Source organism: Labeo rohita, chromosome 8, assembly GCF_022985175.1.
Source record: "Labeo rohita strain BAU-BD-2019 chromosome 8, IGBB_LRoh.1.0, whole genome shotgun sequence".
In the NCBI taxonomy this organism is placed as follows: domain Eukaryota; kingdom Metazoa; phylum Chordata; class Actinopteri; order Cypriniformes; family Cyprinidae; genus Labeo; species Labeo rohita.
This window is the reverse complement of record NC_066876.1, coordinates 2,461,125-2,484,060: the sequence shown is the minus strand read 5'-3', so window position 1 is coordinate 2,484,060 and position 22,936 is coordinate 2,461,125. Positions and strand designations below refer to the sequence as shown.

At 39.8% G+C, this 22,936-nt stretch overlaps 1 protein-coding gene across 1 annotated transcript; it reads right to left on the bottom strand.

Annotated features, from left to right (window-relative positions):
- Positions 1-1,331: 1,331 nt before the first annotated feature.
- On the bottom strand, positions 1,332-11,482 carry LOC127169858 (taste receptor type 1 member 1-like). Its single transcript, XM_051117518.1, is given in 8 exon segments — positions 1,332-1,379; positions 8,020-8,137; positions 8,139-8,171; positions 8,173-8,446; positions 9,817-9,937; positions 10,023-10,235; positions 10,387-11,130; positions 11,225-11,482. Coding segments are annotated over 8 exon segments (1,809 nt in total).
- Between the last annotated feature and the right edge of the window lie 11,454 nt (positions 11,483-22,936).

Genomic DNA, 22,936 nt, shown 5'->3' with positions numbered 1-22,936 from the left:
TAGTTTATTGTATGGTTTATTTGAGAAGACATAATAGACTATAATTATAAATTCTATATATGATTATAAATTAATAGCTTTTCTGTTGTTTCCGTATGTTTACTAACTAAGAGACAGGCGGGTCACAGAAGCATGGTTGTTATAGCATTTGAAATTCATTTGTTTGTAATGGCCAAAAATTGGTTCAAAACGCTGCAGTTGTTTCTCTTTTCACAGCGTAAAATAGCACAAATCAGTATGAAATCGGAGCAAATCAGCTCTCTTTTGTGAAGCTGATTTACACGTCAGTCTCACGCGCAGAAGCACCACCATTGTATTAGCAGTTAATTTTCAACAGCAAATCAATTTACTTAGTTAACTGTGCCAAAGCATAGTTTTAGATCAGATGAAATATATAGTAAACACGCAAAGCTTAGCTGGAAAAAATCACTTTAATGCCGTTTCATAGGAGTTTTCACCGTTTCCTCCACCTTGTCAGAAACAAGACAGGAACAATTTGTGCTCGAGTTTGGCATAATAAGAGACTGCGATAAAGGTTAAGCGCATGTTTATCAAAAGCTTGGAAGTGCTTTCACTTTTCTCCATCTGTAACTGATTAACCCTAACTGCCTTTTATCATGCGCGCTTAGTTAGAAGATCCTGTAGTGACTGAAGTATCCTATGGCTTGTTAACAACAATTAGCGAAGTAATTATACAATTACTGCAATAAACGTTCCTTTTCCAAAGGACTGTCATTCATTGTTAACATGTAAATACAAAAAGCATGGCGGTAAAAGAGATTCACCTGATGTTCTTGGGCTTAAAATGACAGAGTCACCAACAATATAAACCAGTCAAACAAAAACAAGTAAGCTTCATCACAATTCAAAGACATTTGAAATTAAATTCTCAAAGGTTCTTTCGAATATTTCGCCAGTTTAATTTCAATAAATCTGCTGCATTATGTTTCTGAGGCAGGGTTGTTTTTGTATTCTGAAAGATTTGTTTTAGCGTTTCCTTTTTAATGTTGCATTTTTATTGTGATAACGTACTTACAGTGGTGCAGATGATCTACTACATGTGAGCAAGGCACATTTTCCAAACTTCAACTTTTCTGATTATTTAAATTACAAATAAATTCCACAGTATAATGTATATAATTCACAAGCATTGAACTTATGTTCATGTTATAAAATGATGATCCACATATTGTTTATTAAATAATATATATATATTACAAACATTTGAATGCCACGCGACAATACTTTTATTTATTTATTTTGGTCTGATCAAACACTGTATGTCATGAATTTCTATAGACTAGACCGCAAGTCTTTGAGAAGTCTTTGAATTAGACGTGCACGGTCTTGTGTTTGGCTGTGTGCACTAAGGTTACTAGCTAAGGGGGGAAACAGAAGGGCACATTAACATTGCTTTGGGTATTCTTAGGGGCTGAAATAAATTAGTGGATAGTAACTTAAAACCTGGCGAAGGATGGAAGCTGCGTGAAGCCATTCAATCAGAAACGAAAGACAAAAGGCCCCTCACATTGTTAAGCACCACATCTTGTCTATTGAGGCTCTTTGAGTTGCAAAGCATCTGTCATTTAGCTCAGAATAAGCAACAAATCTGTATAAGAACGAAGACTTGTGAACACTGTTTTTAGTTCAAATTTAGCAGCACATATTGACTTATCGCGAAATGCCTGTTGATGAAAGTTTTTATTGTAAATAATCGTACATTTTAAAATGCGTGGCTTTTCTTCTTTCCAAACAAAATAACAATATGCATATTTTAATATATATTGTAGTGAGATGTTCTTTCATCTGCCACAAATAATTAAATACTAGTGGTAAATAAACTAAATATATAATTTTCTTTTATTCTTTGTTCGGTTCATGGCAGATTGAAATCATTTGTTGGTTTAGACCTCTCAAAAATTCAGATGTGCGCCAGCGCAATCTGGCAATGGAAGTATATGCAATGTCCCGAAATTTTTAGTAAGCAAAAATGTCTTTACTAAATATAGTGAAACTTGTTGAACCCCGACTAATGAGTTAACGGCTTATAAAACGGCCAAATGTTTAGACATTTTGGCATTAGCGTTTTGCATAGGTTTGTTTGAGAGTTTAGGGGTATGAGTTAGTTTAAGGAAATCTATTAGATGTCCTCACTAATTTATTTGTTTTATTTTGTCTTTTTTTGTAGGCTATTTAGATTTCTACGTAGCTTCAGAATGCTAGCCTAGACTGAAAAACAAAACAACATAAGAAGCCACACAGATGAGTCGCGTGGGTGGCATGAAATTTCCCTCCAGAGAAAATTAGTATGAAATCAGCAATTTGTTGGTGTCAGCGTTCGGTGCGTTTGCAGCACCATATGCTACGTTGCGAATTGCTATTGAAACTATTCGTTCCAGTTTTCACGGTTCATCCTCCGGTTCCGCACAGCAGAGGTCTCAATGAGCGAACAAAGTGGCAATTTACCTCTCTAATAAGCATATCGTCATGGTGACTGGTATCCCACTGCGGTCATTCTCCGTCGTCTTCAGTATACTGCTTTTGCAAACTGCATCTTTTGTGGGTCCATGTGAAAACTGAATCTCAACATCATATAGTCACTTTTTGTACAACTGGAAGATTTTTTTCTTATTAAGAGTGGACAGCTTCACCATTTGCGCACAACTGTCTTAAAACGTACAAAGTTATTTGTTTATAGTATTTTTGTTTTTATCTTGTGTAATACATGCAAATGTATTAAATGTATATTTACATAAATATAAATGTATATATGTTATCGGATCCCTCGGACACCACGGCTTGTGTTGTCGTTGTCCAAGGTACTGAATCAGGTAGGCTACATTTGAGCCAGACAAGACGTGTAAAGCTAGTCATTTGATTGATTTGTATTCAGGGAGTCCTGTGAGTGTGTGTGTGTGTGTGTGCGCGTGCGTGCGTTTTGATTGTTATCTTAGGTAGGTTAATTGTTATCTTGTTAGTTGCCCACGACTATTTATTAGCCATTAAAAGTTGTAAGTTTTTGACTACCTTAAAGACTTAAATGGTCAAAATGTTTTCCGTCATATAGTTTGGCAGCATGTGACAGTGTGCTGTCCTTTTCTTCTTTTTTATTACTTATTTTCTTTGAAAGCTATATAATGTTTGAGACAGTCTTATGTGTAGTGAAAAGAACAGCTGTAAACTGGTAAATGTCTTAAACAGTCACCCGGTGTGTGGCAGACCTGCAAACGAACTATTAAAACTTTAAGCTATATCCGCGACTTGCACAAGTAGCACTCAAAGTAGCAATAGGTTAATAATTCGAATGCACAAGGTTATGCGCACACGTTTTTCATAATATGATCGCTTCTTTTGTGTTTGGATAAAATCCGCAACCGTAAAGTTATATCTTTTGTATTTTTGTAGTTTGGACGTATTGTCTAAAAAAAAAGAATTGTCACAGATGCTCCCTTCAAACAGCAGAGCGAGGAGAATCAGAGGAACGCCTCCTCGAGGGCCCTATCCGCCTGATTTTCCACACTTCCCCATCAATAGAGTGGGTCCCTGAGAAAGTCTTTGACTTAGCATTAGGCTAACTGTGAGCAACATGCATTCGCTGTAGGACGTTGTCTTTTACTTTGTATCTGCACATTTTCATAACTTACTCAGCATTTATGCATAATAACAACGTTAATCGTTTAATATGTGGTCTACAAAAATATGCATGTTTTGGAGAAAAACAGAATTCCACTTTAAAAATGACGTCTAGACCTATCACAGACTGTATCACAATTTCCTGCAATTAGAGAAAATGAGAAAGATTGTGACGTTGACTTAAGACGCAGACACCGCGACATGATGAATGGCAGTTTGTAGCTTCAGGAGTTTTTCTTTCCTTTCCTTTTGTGTTATCAAATAAATATGAGCGTCATTAAGATAACGCCTATAGAACTGCAACCTTTAATTTAAAAAATCAAATCGATTGCTGAATTATAGTCTAATATCAGATATAACTGTAAATTAAGTAATTTTGTATTTAATTAGTGAAGAAATAAAATATATGCATACTGATTTGTTTGTGCTTATTGATTATGTTGCTACAGGAAATCACTTAGCATATACATCTCCGATTAAACTGCGTGTAATTCGCCGAATAATTGTTTCAAAACGCTGCAGTGCTGTCCTGCAAAGTAGCGCGAAATCGGTATGAAATTGGACCACAGCAGTTAAGTACAAGGTGGATGGCTTCTCTCCTTTGTGTCTCACCGGTGCTGTTTATCACGCTGTTTTCACGCTTAAATTCAACACGTTGCACCACATTAGCCCTTTAATTTAGCTACCACAGTCTCTGCTTACAATTAGGCCCTATGCATTAAATTGAAGCCAGACACACACAAATGAAAAATTCAGGAAAAAAACTTTGCAAACACTCTGAGTGTGCTATGACAGCAAAACAGAAAAAAAAACAGACTCGTTTTATTACTCGTGATATGAATATAAATCCATGCATATAAATACAGCACTACAACAGAAACAATAAATACAGACAATATACAGTTACAAAAATATATATGCACGTGTAAATAGATGAATGTGCGTTCTTTCCCCCCCACAAAAAACTGAAACAACTTTTGCAGGACAATTTGAATAAAATACACTGGTAATACTGAAATGTACTGCTAGAACATTATCCGTTAATTTTCTGGACTGAAACTACTCTTGCAGAACATTTTGAAGAGATGACTTTTACAGGGAAAAAAATGTACTGGTATTGTCTCCTAAAACATTAGGGGCCTATCCCTTAACTATGGACATTTCCTTTAACTGTAAAACACAACGCAATACGTGAGGGCAAAATAACAATAACCTTTTTTTTTTTTTACACAGTGATATAGTTTTCTTTATGTTCTTGAATTACACACACACACACACACACATATGCACCTTAAATTTGAATGTTTACATTAGTAATTTTACTCTTTCTTTTTGTCTTTCTTTACTCTATTTTGAAAATATGATATAGGCCTTAACGAATTTAGCGCATGCAAAAGATGACGGCGTGTCTTCGGAATTCTCACTGAATGTCAACGGAACGGGTCAACCAAGAGCGAAACAAATCGGAGGACCGCCTTTACTATTCAGAAGTTTAAAAAAGAAAAGAAAGAAAAACTAAGTGAAACAAATGGCTTCCCGCAAAGTTCAACAAAACACCAAACTTGGTATCAGCTATATTTAATGAAGTATACACAGCCCGCAATTTGACATATTTAATTTGTGTCACTGTAAAATGCCACGCGTCCGTCCTGTTTGTATTGGGCTAATCAAACATGTTCTATAATGAATTTCTATAGACTCCAGGTTATTCAGAAGGCTTTGGTTCTGTTGCACAATGCCCTGTGTTTGGTTGTGTGGACTGAGATCTCGGTCTCAAAGAAGAAGAGAGGGACATTAACATTGCTTTAGGTTTTCTCAAGGGCTGAAATGAACTAGTGGAAAGTAACTTTAAAACTCCATGAAGGATGAACCCTTTGTAAAGCTTTTCAATAAGAAACACAAGGGCTTAACAAAAGACGAGCCCCCTCATTGTGAAGCCCTAAATCCTGTCTATGGATGCGCCTTGAATTGCAAAACATCTGCCATTTACTCGTCAGAACTTGAGACTCATTTGTATAAGAATAAAAGACTTGTGTACACTGCATTCGTTTAAACGAAAAATAAGACAAGGAATCAAATACAGGTATGGTTCTGTGGGCAAACAGGTACATATTTCTCTGTATTGTCACTTATACTTAATTTTAAATATGGAAGTCTTTCTTTTGAAAGATACAGTCTTTCTCCAATAGCTACAGTACTACTATATTTTCGATACTACTGCTTGTTATTTCCAGTCGTCTAAAGAGATGTGAAATCACGTCGGGTGGCTATAAATAAGGGATCTACTGAATGTATTTAACAAAGGAACTGTAGGCCTAGTTTCATGCAACAACGGCTGTAATACGATAGAGGGTTGTTATGGTTATGCTTCTGTGTTAAAGTATAGCCTAATCGTAGGTTTCCCAGCAAACGTTCTTTATAACTCCAAAATGTGGAAAATCGGCACCAGCTTCTGAAAAGGTGGGGGCGGCCCGTCAATTTTCCTCGCTTCGTATTTTTGGCGCACAAAATATGCGTTCTGTTAAAAGAATGAATGGGTTCGCTGATGCAAAAAATGGAGAGAGAGACAGAGAGAGAGAGAGAGAGAGAGAGAATTGGATGTTTGTGATTTTCTGTTCAATTCATTATTAATAGCCCAACACTTTTGCCTTGCTACTACTGCAAAGAATTATTACAGGGTGTTATTTTTATATTTTTATTTATTTTTTAATTGTAGGCCTATTCTTCGACCAACAAGGTGCAAGGAGAAGCACATATCCATTGAAATTGTATGAAACGCACGATTTACTTCAGGATTCAGTAAGCAGGCAGCGCCACAGTGCACCAGGTCGGATTTCGCCCTGATTTCAAGGTTCATCCTCTCACAGGTTGTATAGGCCTATATCAAAACTGAAACGGTGAGATTAACCAAATAGTGAAGGGTAAGCAATCAAGTCCGTTTAATTAAATGCTATTTAAAAAGCAACCAACGATTAGAGAGGACATTCGAGCTAAAAGTGAGAACGACAGTGAAATGTGTGTATTCTACAGTTAGGAGACAGTCATAGAAAAGACAACTAGCACATATTCACTGGAATATTATTTTAAAGATATATCAAGTTATGCCACCAAGTGGCCAAATGGAGCACTGGCGGGAAAATATAAAGCAGGACTCTTTAACGCCACTCCTGGAGGTCCAGGGTTTTATTAAAGTAAATATCTATTGGTCTGTAATGTTAAATGATCATGAATCATATGAATATTTCTACTAATCTGTAGTTAAAATTTAGATTTTGAGCCAAATGAGAATCTCTATGAACCTGGTAAATCACTGTTAATAGAACATCTTTTGTGTCTCATGAATGACATTAAAGTGAAAAAAATAATGACAGGGTGAACTACTATTTTAATCACAAGAGGGATGTTTTAATCACGATTTAGGCTTATGCCAGCATGATGTGAAATGTCAGCACTAACAACAACAGACATAACAACAGATACAAATGAGAAGTGATATATATCAACAAGTGGATCTGAAGAAGAATGTCGGTATTTTATGGAAAATGGACATCTAATTAAAAAGAAGCGCATGCTCATTTAATGCTAGCTTGTAATCAGCAGATTTTTGAACATAACTATTTAAATTGTCTTAAATCAATCCACACTGAATCCCAGACACCGGTTTGCAAAGGTAACATAAAAACAACTAATCTAACCCACCACACACACAAGGTTTCTTGTGTTCACTCCCAAAACAAAGGTTCACAACTTTTTTTTTTTTTAAATAAAAAATTCAGTTACATGGCAATAAAATATGTGTATATTATATAGAATTATATATTAAATAGAAATAATTATAATTATTTTCCCAATTCACTCAATCCTAAATGAGCTGTGCTAAGTCCTACTAATGGTTTGTGTGTAATTCTGAATAGATGATTGAAAGTATGCGGCAGTGTTCTTTTGTGGTTGGAATATTATGATGTAAGATTTTGGTATGAAATAACTGAAGAGAATTCCATATATACTAGATAGCTGTGTCATTGCGTTAACAAGCTGGATGTGTTTGCTTTTGATAGTGAGGTATGCTGTGAAGTATACAATCCAGCTCAGATAGAATAAAATTAGACTGAAAGTTATTGATTTTGCCTCATTGTAATTTTTTGGCAGATCTCTTCCCATGTAAGAAAATACGAGACACAGAAATCCAAGAAACCAACCTAGAAACATAACTATGCTAATAGTTACAGTGTTCCCCATTTCACAGCTGAGTATAATCTGGTCTTTAAAAGTTAAAGAGTCTCTGGATGGTTTGGGAGTTGGGACCACAGTCAACCACAGTACACAAGAAATGAAATTAATGACAGAAAAAAATCCAACAAAGAGCCACTGTCCACTGTGCTTTACCCAAAGGCTGTGCATGTTAGGGAACTTAACAGCCATTTTGAAAATACAAATAATTTGAAAGGAACGAACAGCCATACAGGAGAGAAAAACGATGAAAAAAAAATGCAAAAATGGCATTTCTCAGCAGACAATGTACAATTGTGGGTTTCCCCAAAAAAGAACACACTTATTGTAGACATCATCAAACACATCAACATGAGGAAACACATGCTGCCACCAGCAGACCTCACCACTGGTGTTTTGTAATCATGAGCAAAAAGACAAAATATGGCAATAAGGAGAGTGATTAGGCATGCGGCAAAAAGCATGACAATGACGGAGGAAATTTCTGCAAACTCAAGATAGGCAACAGTACGTGTCTTACATGTTGTGCTCCCCTCATCAGACCATTCACTCTCTAAACACGGAAAACAGGTATAGGGGTCCCCTGAAAAACAGCAAAATATGAATGCGATACAGCCAAAATTAGACGTTTGTGATCATGAAGTTCAAACAGTACAAAACAGATGATCCAATTTTATTTCTTTCAAAACAAAAACTGATAATACACTGCATGATGGTGGGACATATTTGTGAAAATGCATTCAAAATGATTTGGTAACAGTGCAGTTAATAAGGTGATTTATTAAAATAATGACATCTTTAGAGTTGGTATGGGGATGGACGTGAGAATGCAATAATGAAGAAGATGAGGTAAAAATGTCCCTTCAATGTTTTTTTTTTCTTCTTGAACCAAATACCAGCACATTTAGCATTTAGCTATCCATTCTGACATTTTATCTGAACATTTTCGAGATCTATTAAATCTGAATATTTATTTATTTTCATTTGTGAATTTACTATATGATTGTTTGTGCGTGTATATATACGCACACACACATACAGTACTGTGCAAAAGTCTTAGGCCAGTAGTATTTTCACCAGCTAAAGAATGAAAGTCTGCAATTTCTGTCTTTTGCTGTATTGTGTCAGTAGGAAATATCAGTTTACATTTCCAAACATTCATTTGGCCATTAAAGGAAAAGTTTACTTCCAGAACAACAATTCACAAATAATGTACTCACCCCCTTGTCATCCAAGATGTTTTTGTCTTTCTGTCTTCAGTCGTAAAGAAATTATGGTTTTTGAGGAAAACATTTCAGGATTTTTCTCCATATAATGGACTTCATTGGTGGCCTGAATTTGAACTTCCAAAATGTAGCTTAAATGCAGCTTCAAAGGGCTCTAAACGATCCCAGCCAAGGAAGAAGGGTCTTATCTAGTGAAACGATCGGTTGTTTATTTAGGAAAATAACATTTTGTAAACTTTTTAAGCACAAAAGCTTGTGTAGCACAGGCTCTGGGATGCGCGTTATAGTAAACTATTTGTGAATTGTTGCTCTGGATGCGGACAGAGAAGGAGCACTGGCTTTTGTCAGACTCCCTGTGCAAACAAAAATCTCACTGGATTATTACAATTAATGGCAAAATGAATGTTTGGAAATGTAAACTGATATTTCTGTCATACCAGACACCAGTGGAATCAGCACATATAAACCACATATGGCACTACCATGGTAAAAAGTAACTGCAAGATTTGTAAATTATACTGGCCCATGGGCCGTAGTTTGGATACCCCTGCCCTGCCCCTTTTTTTGAAGACAACTAAATTATTAAATATTTAAATGCATTAGAAGATTAATTATAATCTGATACATGCTAAACTTTAAATATGTCATCTTCCCTTATCTTTTGCTCATGTGGTGGTAGCATGGAATGAGGAAGCTGAAAAGCCAATATTTTGCTTAAAGTACTCACGAGAATAATCTGCATAGCTGTCACGTGGACATTTTTTACACAGAAAACAGCAACTATGAAATCCATTAGGTTCCCTTGAAAATCCCTCATTGCATTCAGCAGTGCAGTTTGAGAATGGAACCTTTGTGGAATGGGAAAATGTGTTATAAACATTAATCAAAATTAGGTAAATGTTTAGTTGAATACTTGCCGAAAAGATAACTTACAGAACCATTGTTATTCCAGGGCAACAGAGAGTTGTTGATGGTAAAAGTTATATTTGGATATGTATCATATGTGCCCACCATCTCAAACTGTGGAGGATTTGTTTCAGTATTCCATAGTACGACTGCAAAATTGACGGTTGGATCACCGTTATCGTCATATTTCACCTGACGGCCATTAAGTGGGAAGTCCAACTTTTTCATTTGTTCCAGAAGCTGTTGTAAAGTGTGGTAAAAATTCCCCCCAAAAAAAAAAAAAAAAAAAAAAAAAAAAAAAAAAAACAGTATTAAGCATTAATAATATAGTAATAAATGCTATTACTTTTCATGAAAATTTTCATTTTAATCTTATGATGCATTTACTCACCATGTATGGCTTAGCTGTTATGTTTTTTGGGCATTCATTCATGTCACAGTGCAGAACATTATGTAATGCATGAGCTATGGTATATATGGCAGCATAGATGGCGAAGGAGAATGTGGGATTCTCATTTATAATCTCCTCTGCGGTCAACGATGTGCAGTAATCACAAACTTGATTACATGTCTTACTCTTTCCATGGATGACACTCTCAGCGCTATAAGCATTGATTGTTCTCCTTTCTTTATAGACGAATTCATCAAATCCAGGTAATGTCAACAATCTCTCAGTAATGCCAATGACTGTACCAATTTTCCCAATTCCTGGCTCTCTTGGAAGTTGTTGATTCATAGCCCAGGTTTCACTCGCGATCCATACTTTGTCTCGGATATTCTCTGCTATGGCTGTTTTGATTATGTTGACTGCATATTGTGGTACGGCGAAAACAACAATGACATTGATGTTTAGCATATTAATCTTTTTAAGCGTTTGACTGTAGTTCGCGTTTAGGCTCAGACCCTCTTGATAGGCCAAACAAATGCCAGTATTGCTGATATACTTGTTAAACAGCTTCAGTCCATCTGAACTGTAATTGTCTTGGCTACCAAGAAAAGCGACCCAGTTCCATCCAAACCACCGTATGATGTGAATAATCATTTCTATCAGGTTCTTGTTGCTAGGGATTGTTCTTACAAAGGAAGGATACTGAAGTTTATTGCTTAATGCATAGCTAGAAGCTCCATAATTCACCTTTGAAAGAGAAGAAAACATTCCATTTTATTAGCATTATATAGTGAGTTGGTAGTCCTGAACAAAAAGAAGTAAATTGTTAAAAAATAATTACCAATGGTATAATGTCCATTGTCATTAATGGCGCAACAGTAATAGTTCTTGTGCTTCCATACGGCCCTGTTAAGGCAATCACTTTAGGCTGATAGTTGTTGAGTTTTTCTTTAGGTTTTATTGAGCCATTCTTTGAGATAAAACTGAAGACTGAAGGGAAATTCTTTGTGTCAGAACAGTGGTCAAAAATCTCATATCCAAGAGAAACATTTGGCAGAAGACTGGTGGAATTATTAATCTCCTCAACAGCAAACCTCATTACTTGCAGCATTTGATAGCCAGATTTTGAGAAAGCGTATCTGGAAAATATCAGTGAATACACCGTAAAAAAAACAATTTGTTGAGTCAACCTAAAATCATTTGTAACCTGGCTGCCTTAAAATTTTACGTTCAGTCAACTCAAAAAAAGTTTATTCAACTTGAAATGTTAAATTATACTGAGTGACAACTTAGATATTTGAGTTGAATCAACTGAAAATTTTAAGGCAGCTGGGTTACTTACCCATCTGTTAAGTTTAGCAAACACAAATATCTAAGTTGTTAATTAGCAGAACTTAACATTTCAAGTTGACTAAACTTATTAATTTAATTAAATTATTAACTAATTTTAAGGCAGCAGGGTAACAAATTATTTTACGCTGTCTCAACAAATTGTGTTTTTTATTTTTTACAGTGTAGAGCTTAATCAAATCTTTGTTTTAGAAATGTGACTTGAAACTAAATACTGAGAAAATGCTGCTGCAACAAAAAAAAAAAAACTTTCTTACCTGAAACATTCAGTGGCTTCTGGGGAAGACAACGGTGTTGTCTGCTGAACTTCATGTAAAGCAAAAAGACCACCCAATATGTAATCTCCCTTCAGGCTGAACTCAGATTCCAAGCAAAACACTTTGAAAAACAAACAATTAATAAAAGCTGAAAAAAAAGAGCAAATGCTACTTAGATGCATGGTTTATGGTGGACCGTTGGTTGTGAAACTGAAATCTGTAGTGGCAATTGTCAGGCTTATATAAAACTACTGAATTTGCTTAAAACACAATTCAATTTGCTTAAACCACTACATTTACTGATACAAGGACAATTTCCATATCTCAGCTTAAAAAAGTTTACATCAGTCAGTTGTTAAGTAGAGCAGTAAACCACATCAAAATCAACACATGCAAAATATCAATGTAAATACACAAAGAGTGATTTTTTTTTAAAGATTTTTAAAGTTGTATATGAAACACAAATAGAAAATACTACTTCAGTCTTTCTCCTTCAAAATTCAATGTGATATCTGCCATTTTTATAATTATTTGTGAAATGTATTGTGAAAATGTTTCTGAACCATAGCTCATCATGCAATAAGGCAAGACCGACTACAAATGTGTCAAACAGGCAAACATAAATAAGGCAAAACAGGGATCCACTAAGTAGGCAGAAAATGGCACCACTTGGTGGCCAGGAGAGTTATTTTCAAAGAATTTTACATGAGGAGATCAAGTATGAGAGTGGTTGGTTTCAGCTTCAGAAAGCTGAAGATAAGCAGGCAACAAGGTACATTCAAATCTGATTATTATGCCACATTGTCCACCATATGGAATGCCACATAGAAATTGTGGATGGTGGCCGATTTGTGTGAAATGTGTGTTTTTTTAACAACTTTTTCCTCTTTTCCTGTGATGTTATTTGTATTAGTATTTGAATTACATTTTTGCTTAGTTCAGTTTTGCTCTCTCCGTTTTGTTGTAGATCATTACACCTTTATCCTGCCTCACGTCCATCTGTTTTTTCCTCAATATCTCAAAAACTTCACACAACTGATTAAATACCAGACAGAAGACAAACAACACACACACAAATAATAAATAAATAAATAAATAAATAAATAAAGTGAAAATAAGCACATAAATGTATTAGGTGAGATGTATAACCAGTGTAGGCTAATCAAGGGTTTTGCCTGTGGTTTGAAAGTAGATTGATTATCACTGTGCCACAACACAGCACTGTCTTTGTAATTCCTCAGTTCAGTACACATCACCTGAAATACGGCATGCTACAATCTGTGTGAGAGCCAATGAGCACTTGATATCACTTTAGGAATACTGCTGAGGATAAAGATGATGATTGCTGAATAAAGGCTTCAACTTGGGTTTATTTCGTACATAATATATTTCTTAAAGTGCTCCTATTATGCCTTTTCAAATATGACCTTTCATGCAGTGTGTCATGTAGCTGTATGTGAACATAAAATAACTGCAAAGTTGTGAAGTCGACAGTGCACGATAAATAAAGTTATTGTCTATCAAAAAAAAAAAAGAGTCGGTTCACAATCGCCTGAACGAGTCGTCAGGAATTAAAATCTTTTTCTGTTACGGCTGTACGTCACAAAGTAACACATTTGCATAATGTCCGCCCACGTTCTACGTCGCGAACAACTTGCCCGCCCACAAACACAGTTCACGAGTTCACACTTACATATAATAAACTGAGTAAAGGTTATGCATGTGTGACGAGTCGACTGCCTCCCCCCTTATTGTCAGCTGCACCCTGTCGGTAATCGCCGCCCTTCACCAGGCTCCCGACGGGAGTGGGCGTGTGGGAGGAGGAGGGGCGCTGAAACATCCAGGTCTGGCGGCGTGTGATGGGGCACACCTGATGTGAATGAAGCCTCATCACCGCCGCTGTTAAAATGCCGAGCGCGCCTCTCCTCAGGAGACCGGTCTCTTCCCCGTGCATGCACGCTGGTGTCCTCGTGGGTCCAGGAAGGGGTGAAGAGGGAACCAGCGCCGCAGGACGAGTTGCCGGACCCCGCGGGTTCGGATGAGGACCGCACCCGTGACGGCTGACGGGCCAAGATGCCGGGCCGTGATATCCCCCAGAAGCGCCACGTGGGTGGAGGAGGACGATGCCGCTAGAGAAGCCGCCGCCCCTCGCACCCCGGACCTGAGTGGGGAGCGCGTGCGGCCGCCGGACTCCGCCCCTTACCTGGACCCTTCCCTTCGGAACACTACCCCTCCTTCACGGAACCCCGTCACATCGAGGACACCAGATCCCCCTTTTTCTTTTGGACACTTTTTCCCCCTTTTTGGACACTTTCTGTTTTATTGTTTAATAAAAGCCTCTCCGAGGCCTGACGTCACACCCACTGTGTCTGTCGCTTTGCTCCGCCCCCGTGACACATGTTTGAGAATGCAGGCGTGGGGGGAGCTTAGAGCAGCGCAGTGGGAATCACCTGATGACGTCATCCCCTGCCCGCTCGCAAAAGGTCCAAGCTAGGCATTTTACCCGGACCTAAAGTGCTCCCCCAAAGAGCCTATTATCGCAGGACAGCAGCCAGCATGGGGCATTTAGATAACCCCCAAACATGCAGAGCTTATGGATAGAGGGGTGCTGGACGTCGCTTTCTCTGAATCGTTGCGGTGGTGTTGGGAGGAAGGATGGGGCTCTGGAGGAAGCGGGCGTTTGCTGTGGCGGGGAAGGAGAGTGGGAAACAGAGGTACAGGCTCCTGGGAAGCAGTCACTGCTGCAGCGGTGAGGAAGCAGAGAAGAGGCTCCTGCGGGGGCGGACCCTGCTGCAGTAGTGAGAAAGCAGAGAAGAGGCTCCTGCAGGGGCGGACGCTGCTGCGGCAGTAGAGAAAAGGCTCCTGCGGGTGTGGACGTGCTGCGGAGTGAGGAGGGGCACTGAAAAGGCTCCTGGTCTGGCGGCACTGCTGATGGGGCAGTGAGGAAGTAGAGAAAAGGTTCCTGAGGGGACGACACTACTGCGGCAGTGTGGAAATACAAAAAAGGCTCCTGCGGGAGAAGATACTGCTGCGGCAGTGGGGAAATTGAGGGAAAGCTCCTGCTGGGCAGGCACTGCTGCGGCAGTGGGGAAATGGAGGAAAGGCTCCTGCGGGAGCAATCGTTGCTACGGCAGGGTGGAAATACAGAGGAGGCTCCTGCGGGAGCGGACACTACTGCGGCAGTGCGAAAATACAGAGAAAACTTGTGTTAGGTGGGCACTGCTGAGGCAGTGGGAGAATAGAAAAAGGGGTCCTACGGGAGGGGTCACTACTGCAACCATGTGGAAATACAGAGAAGGCTCCTGCGGGAGCAGACACTACTGCGGCAGTGTGAAAATACAGAGAAAACTTGTGTTAGGCGGGCACTGCTGAAGCAGTGGGAGAAGGAAACCAGGGGTCCCCCTACGTTTGTCACTTTTTCTGCGGCACTTTCTGTTTTATTGAAAAATAGAAGGCTTCTGCGGGAGTCAGACACCACTGCGGCATTGAAAATACAGAGAAAACTGTTTGGCGTGCTGTCCGGGGGGCACTGCATTCCCGAGGCAGGGGAGACTGCCCCTGCCCGGGGGAGGGGTCACTAGCTGCGGCATTTTAGCCCGAACCTAAAGTGCTCCCCCTGCTGAGGCTATTATCGCAGGACAGCAGCCAACATGGGGCAGCGATAACCCCCCAGACATGCAGAGTTTATGGATAGAGGGGTGCTAGACGTCGCTTGGAAAGAATCGTTGCGGTGGAGTTGGGAGAAAGGATGGGGCTCTGGAGGAAGCGGGCGTTTGCTGTGGTGGGGAAGGAGAGAGGGAAGCAAAGGTACAGGCTCCTGGGAAGCAGTCACTGCTGCGGCAGTGAGGAAGTAGAGAAAAGGTTCCTGAGGGAACGACACTACTGCGGCAGTGTGGAAATACAAAAAAGGCTCCTGCGGGAGAAGATACTGCTGCGGCAGTGTGGAAATGGAGGAAAGGCTCCTGCGGGAGCAATCGTTGCTACGGCAGGGTGGAAATACAGAGGAGGCTCCTGGGAGCGGACACTACTGCGGCAGTGTGGAAATACAGAGAACCTTCTGCGGGAGCAAGCACTGCTGGGGCAGTGGGGAAATGCAGAAAGGGCTCCTGCAGTAGCGGGGTGCTGCTGGGATGGTTGGAGTGGGGATGAACCACTGTGGGTGGTTTTGGTGGTGTCCAAGGGGGTGGCTATGGTGGGTCTGAAGTTCGAGTAAATAGCGATAGTCTAGCGTTAAAGTAGTCGGCTGATGAGGATTCGGTGAGCTTCTTTGACATGAAAGCGGTCTGACTGCATGTAGGTCTTGAAGGCCTCTGGCTTCCGAACACTGGCAAAATCTGAGTCCTGATGCTGCTGGCTACGTGGTTCTGAGGCGGGAGCATTTGGAGGGATGGGTAGGGAATGGCAGAGGATAGAGAGAAGAAAGGGTGAGCATGCGAGGGGGAGGAGAAAGGATAGCTGCCGGAACCGCTTGCGGAGGCATGCTCACGCTTTGGTTGGCTTTTCACACCTGCTTTCAGCGTTATACAATCTCATCGTCTCCCCCTTGTGGTGCAGCATGATACTGCATTGACAGTCACGTTTTTTGAAAGTCTCAGTTTGTTTTTCAGCTCCGGGTTGTAGAAAAAGAGGTCTATAATATCCTGTAGCATTATCATTCAACTTAAAGGTAGTTGCTTCTTTGGAGCAAAAAGCTGTGGATTGGTCTGCACCGCTAGCGGAGGCTAGCGTCTCCTATGGAGGTCGGATTGCTTCGGCTGCTATAGGTCATGGGAAGAGAGTGTAGTTTGTGACATCCTGAAGAGCCTATGTAGTCTGTGCCGCTAGAGGGTCTACTATGGGAGCTAGAGGCATCTGAAAAAGAAAAAGGGGGGTTAAAACAGAAGTAACAGGAGGAAGAACATGTGAGGGCCTGTGCTCAGGCGAAAGCAGCTTTGCGTTTGCTTCAGCTGTTGTAGCTGTAGTCCATGGAGTTTGTGACATTCATGAAAAAGGCTGGAAGTCTGTGTAGCTTGCAGTGCTAGCAAAGGCGGCCTTGTGCTAGTGTCCACTACGGCAGCTGGAGGCTGCTGAGAAGGAAAAGAAGTTTGTGATCTGAGGCGAATACAGCTTTGTGCTTGCTTCTGATGTGGCTGAAAGGGGGGTGGTTTGTGACTTTTTGGCCGGACGTGCAGAAATGTCCTGGTAGCCTGCAGTGTTGCAGAATGGGCAATTTTGTTGCTAGATTTAGCTTTTTTTTTTTTTTTTTTTTTTTTTTTTTTTTTGAAGCAACTAACGGCGACTGTAGCTATTTTAACAACCTTTAAAAGTTATGATAAAAAGTTTTTTTTTTTTTTTTTTTTTTAAACTTATGTTATTATTTATTCATTATTTATTTATACAATTTATTTATTGATTGTTAGTCATTTACTGTTGGTCCACTGTGGTCACCGGTGAAAGTCTTTTTGCAGCTGCTAATCTCCTCCAGGAAACAAATGATTAATCTCACCCCTCTTGTCTATTCATTTTCCTGAACGCGATGTGTAAATGAAACGCGGGTAAAAATGCTGCTGAAAAAATAGGGAAAGTTTGAGTAATTTCAGTGCGTATTCCAAGCACTTTGTGTCGTGGTTACGTAATGACATTAACGTCCGATGCTGTTGCAAGGTCGTTTGACAACTTTTAGCAACGTATGACCTACCTTAGCGATTTTTACCTGAAAATTATTAGGCAACGCGGGTGGCCTGAGCGGCTAGCGGCGCTGCGGCCGGGAGAGCCGCGGTGAAAGGCTGAGCCGAAGCAGGAAGCGAGTGAGTGGGGTGAGAACTGGGGCGCGGCCCAGGCTCGTTGAAGGCCTGCTGCTGAGACCCGATGTTCGCGAGGAGCCGGATCTTGTGCGGTACAATGGTGGTGTCGGTACAATGGTGGCTTTGCTTGATCTGTTGGCCGCCTTGGCGGCTGGTGTGGATTTAGGAGTGAGGTTGGCTGATTTGGAGGGTGACGAATAGATCGTACAGATCCGCTTGATTACCTTCCGTGAAAGCGATGCGTCGGAATTGATAACGTTTGCCTCGGGCTTTGATGCTGTCCACTTTCCGATCGGAGGAATTGTTGGCGCGGCCGAATGATACGAGGATGCCGGGGAAGTTGGACGTTTCGGCAGTGGAAGCGAGGTTGAGCCTCAGCGTCGGGGAAATCGTGAGGCATGTTGAGTAGAGCGGTGGCCGTGATGGAGCGGGAGGTTCGCCGGCGGTGACTGTGGGAAAAGGAGTAATCCTGCGGCAGGCGGATTGCTGCGGAGGATCCGACAATGGGTCTGTGATATAATAGCTAAAGGAGCGAACCGAGTGCTGCGAGACAAGAAAAATGACGGTAAGACTGCTTTGGTTATTTGTAGGGATTCTCTTGTGCTGACTCGATAGGGAGTGTGATTGCTGATGATCAATTGGCCGTGTTAATTATCTGTGCGTGCTCCTCCCGAAATTTGTTAATAAAACATCACTTAAATTTCCACGTGGAAATGCGGGATTCACCAAAGGCTTGTTAACGCATGTAATGTTACTCTGTATCATGCAAAATATGTATTTAGTTGTGTGTGTTGTATTCGCTCGGCGCAGCTCATAGGTCTCTGGCTAACCGGCTGACAGCTTTATTTGTTCACTCGCTATTGCCTAGAAATGTGTCGATGAATAGTGAATGTTTGTCGTTGTTATTACTTTAAGTTCTGACAAAGAATAGAACAATATGTTTGTGTACAAGCTGCAGTGCTTTATCAATACGTTTCTGTGTTGGGTTGACGCATATACTATGGCTGTTTGGGTGTTGTTGTTTACCACCGAGTTGTGGGCGAGAGTAACGGTGATGGGCGTTCCGTGTTTGAAATTCGCTGCACGCGGTAAAGTTAAACCAATCACAAAAGACCGGGTCATCGGACCAATCACCACAGATTAGTGTCAGCAGTGGTGCAAGGAGTGGTTTGGACAAATGATTCGTTTTAACGAACCTTTTGGGAGTCGTTGAGCAAATAAGGTAAAAATAAATGCATATTATAAGACAATAAAAGTGTTTTTGACCTTGAATGCATGTCAGTTTGTTGTTGGGGATTCCCAAAACCAAAATATGAACCTTTTATAATCCATAATAAGGGCACTTTAAACCTTGGCTTGGATGCAATGTCTCAGACATGGCCGAGGGACCCAATATTAAATTCTAAAATTTGAATTCTAGAACTTCCTCTACTAGGATACTAGATGTTCTGAAATGGCAGCCTTTTGCATCATGGTGTGTGTGCCAACAGGTGCCACTTCACTGGGAGATACTCTCTAATTTCTCACATATTTCATGGCTCAGATGGCTGAGGCCTGTGAGAGCTCCTTCTTGGACCTATCTAATGCCCTGGAAGATTATTCTGATTTTTTTTTTTTTTTTTTGGAGCTTCTAAAGTAAGTTTTTAAGGAATTCTAATTTTGAAGATTGATCTGATGTTGGCATTAAAATGAAGAGTTTTGGAGGCCCTTTCAGTTGCCTTATTCTGCTTATACTGTGCCATGGTCAGAAGACTATTGCATCCTAGTTTGGATTATATTCTGTAGGTGCCTTCCTCTACCACCCAGTCAGTAATGTATCAAGTCTTCTGTCCACCGCTGCAATCTGTTATTCCCAGTCATCTGTTATGCCATGTGAGACACTTTAGGGATTACATACACCACACAGATCAGTTAATTATTCTGCTGCCACCACAAAACAATGTATGTCTCATCGAATTAAGGATGCATTTGCCCTAGGCATGTGGCTCTTCAGCTCTTTAGATTTTAATTAAAAGGGAATGTCTCAGTTACATAATTGTGTCTCGTTGCAATACTTCAGGCATGTCTGCACGTGCTTCTTCAGACAATCAGAATCAATTAGATGCAAATAGCCTCTGCCAACAAGGCAGGCTTTTTGCACTTACTGTTAATAGACACTCCAAAAAGGAAAAGGTTTTAAAAAGATTTCGGAATGGGGAACATGATGGGAGATATAGAACCGTGGAAGAATCAGTTGGCTGATGAACCAGTTTCAGACCACAGCAGCCTGGTGGGAACTCACATTGTTCCAGATCACAAATGGGCTGTTCTGGTCGACTGAAATGAAGAGACCATATGGTGTCTCCAGGAATGTGATGAGTAGAGTGTTGTAAGGACTGAGTTTGGCATGGTGACAGAGAACAGCCTGCTGGTTAATGCTGTCCAAAGTCTTTCACAAAGACAATAATAATGTTCCTTCCAACTTAGATCTTATCCGAGACAACTCTTTTCTCATTCTCTTACTCCCATTCCATCACCTCTAGCACTAGCCATTTACCATTTTCCCTACAAAATAGGAACGCTTTTCTGTGTAATTGTATTACAGCACTAAAGCTCTGATTTGTAAGTAAAATCTTGATTTTTAAATTCAAATTCATATTGTTTAGAGGACTGTGTGCTACCAATTTGAGTGAAGTGTTTGGCATGGTGATTAACCCTTTTTCTCCCAGTAGACTAAAGAGAATTTTGAATGCTTTGAGTGGTTGTGAACTGTGTGTACTGTTTTGCAAAACAGTTAATCAAATTGAAAACTAAATGTTAAGCAGGTACTGTGCTTGCAGACTTGGATTAGGGGTTGGGTACATGAGTTTGGTTTTGGTGACTGTGCTTCAGGTTCCAATTTTAGTGTGTAAACAATTGAGAAAAACTGTACAATAGTGCACACGAAGGAAAGGTTCTGCTTTTATCTGTATTTCATACATGTAGAAAAACTTGGTTTGAAACATATATTGACAAATAACTCTTCTTGAGGCAAAAATGTATCCAAAATTTTTAAAAGCCAAGATTGCTATTGATAGTTTATCTTTGAGTATTATGTTAAAATTGGTGGAAATGTTCTTGTTAGCTGGAATAAAGGAACACATATGCTGAACAAAACAACTAAAACCATAGAAGTGAAACTGATATTCATAGGTCTCTAATGAACCAACAGATAAACATTATCAATATTTGAAGTTTGAGAAAACTCACTGCTATTGAACGGGGAATGTGACCTTCTATCAGGAAGATTATTTGTATATACTTTACATTTTTTAATTTGCATAACCCATTTCCTGCATCTGTGCAAATGCGTTTGCATATTTGACAATATTTTCGATTTGTCAGTGAAGAACTGTCACATTACACCACCAATGTGGTAAATGTGACAGTTGTGACATTGTGAGGGAGAGAGGGAACAGGTGAGGATATCATGAGGCATGCAGACTGACAAGTGCGGTCATCTGTGAGTAGCCACCAATTTAAGTGCAGCTTACTTTTTTTGTAATTTACAAATGTTTGCAAAATGTCTGGCCCAAAATACAAAACCAGAAAATGCAAAACTCTATAATTCTGTAGCAAAAGCAAACACTACATCCACAACTATTTTATGTCTTCACAAAATTATTTTTGCACCAAAATGCAGGTGTTGCATGAATAGACCTATTTACCAGCCACCAACAATCTAATGTGCTCAACACAAAACACTACTATTTATCCCATCAGTATGTTTATACCTTTTGTCTGTGTTACTGTAACGGAGTGAAAGACGCGTGAAGTGGGCGGATCCAAATGCAAAGCTTTTATTGACATGAGACAGGGTCAAAACAGCAGGCAGGATCAAACATCGGTAAACAGGTATATTGAGTATAGGAACGTGACGTCAGCAATGCACGGCATTCTGGGACTTTCGGACAGGGACACTACAGACTACACTGGGTAATAGTGGAGGCAGATGTTAAAATGTATATTGTACATTTAAAAACACATTAGAATGGAGAAGCTTGCTGTGACAAAACTGCCATATTTACTGACATGACCGGAGTGGAGAACGGATCTAAAATGAAGCACAATTTTATGCTTTTCAGCTTGAAACAACACAATGGCGAAAAAACAACTCAATTAAAATAAACAACTTCAAAATCTGGCTTTGTCGTTTGTATTTATTATTTATTACAGATTCATAATTTCCAATCCACATGAATTTGTAAGTGCTCACGCTATGAATAACACGTTTGGAAACGTAATTTAATCTGTGATATGACTCGTTGCAATCACTGTCAGTGTTCATAAAGCAACTCATCTGATTTACTGTTCATCAGCGCTTTGTAAGAAATTATGTATTTGTTCAATTTAAGTCCAGTAATACTTATTGCACTTCATCTCTTAATAAAATTAGGTGATATATATGATTAAATACATCAGCACTTACTTTACTTAGCAATATGCATTCATGGATTTGCGCTACGCCACCACCTGCAACATCTTTACAGACAGACAGAACTTACTAGAGACGTGTGACATAATATACCTCTGTAAATAAATGTAATTTAAACTCATGTCTTCATGTTGCACACTTTAATGCTCGTTGAATGGAACATATACGCTGTCTTCGAACTGGAATCGGGGCAGAATATTTCAAGTTCACAGGGCACTTACTTTTGAATAGAACAGACATCTGAAATACAAAATGTGCAGAGCGGTGGTTCACTTACATGATCAACTGGCTGAGATCAAGCTATGGTGTGTTTATTTTATCTGGCAGATATATCAGTGCCACCTAGTTATTAAAAACTGCAAAAGAAATTAATTCGGTCCTGTGTGTGGTACAGTAGAAGGCGGCCATATGATTTCTGTGAGTGTGTATGTGTTTTGTTTTAGGCAAGAATACAAAACTCAGAAAACCAGACAAAATACAGAATACTAGAAGATGGCTCGGTAATGATTGCTAACATTAGGAGAGTGCTAAACGCAATGTACAATACAATACTGGGCAACTAGGAAGAGGAAGTACAAGGCTTATATAGAGGGTATACATGTGACGTCACCGTCAGCTGTAGTGGCTGCGGCTCCGCCCACTGAGTGCCAAAAAGACTGAGTGGCAGCATTGTAGGGCTGTTCGATTCCGAAAATTTTCCTTGTTCTGGA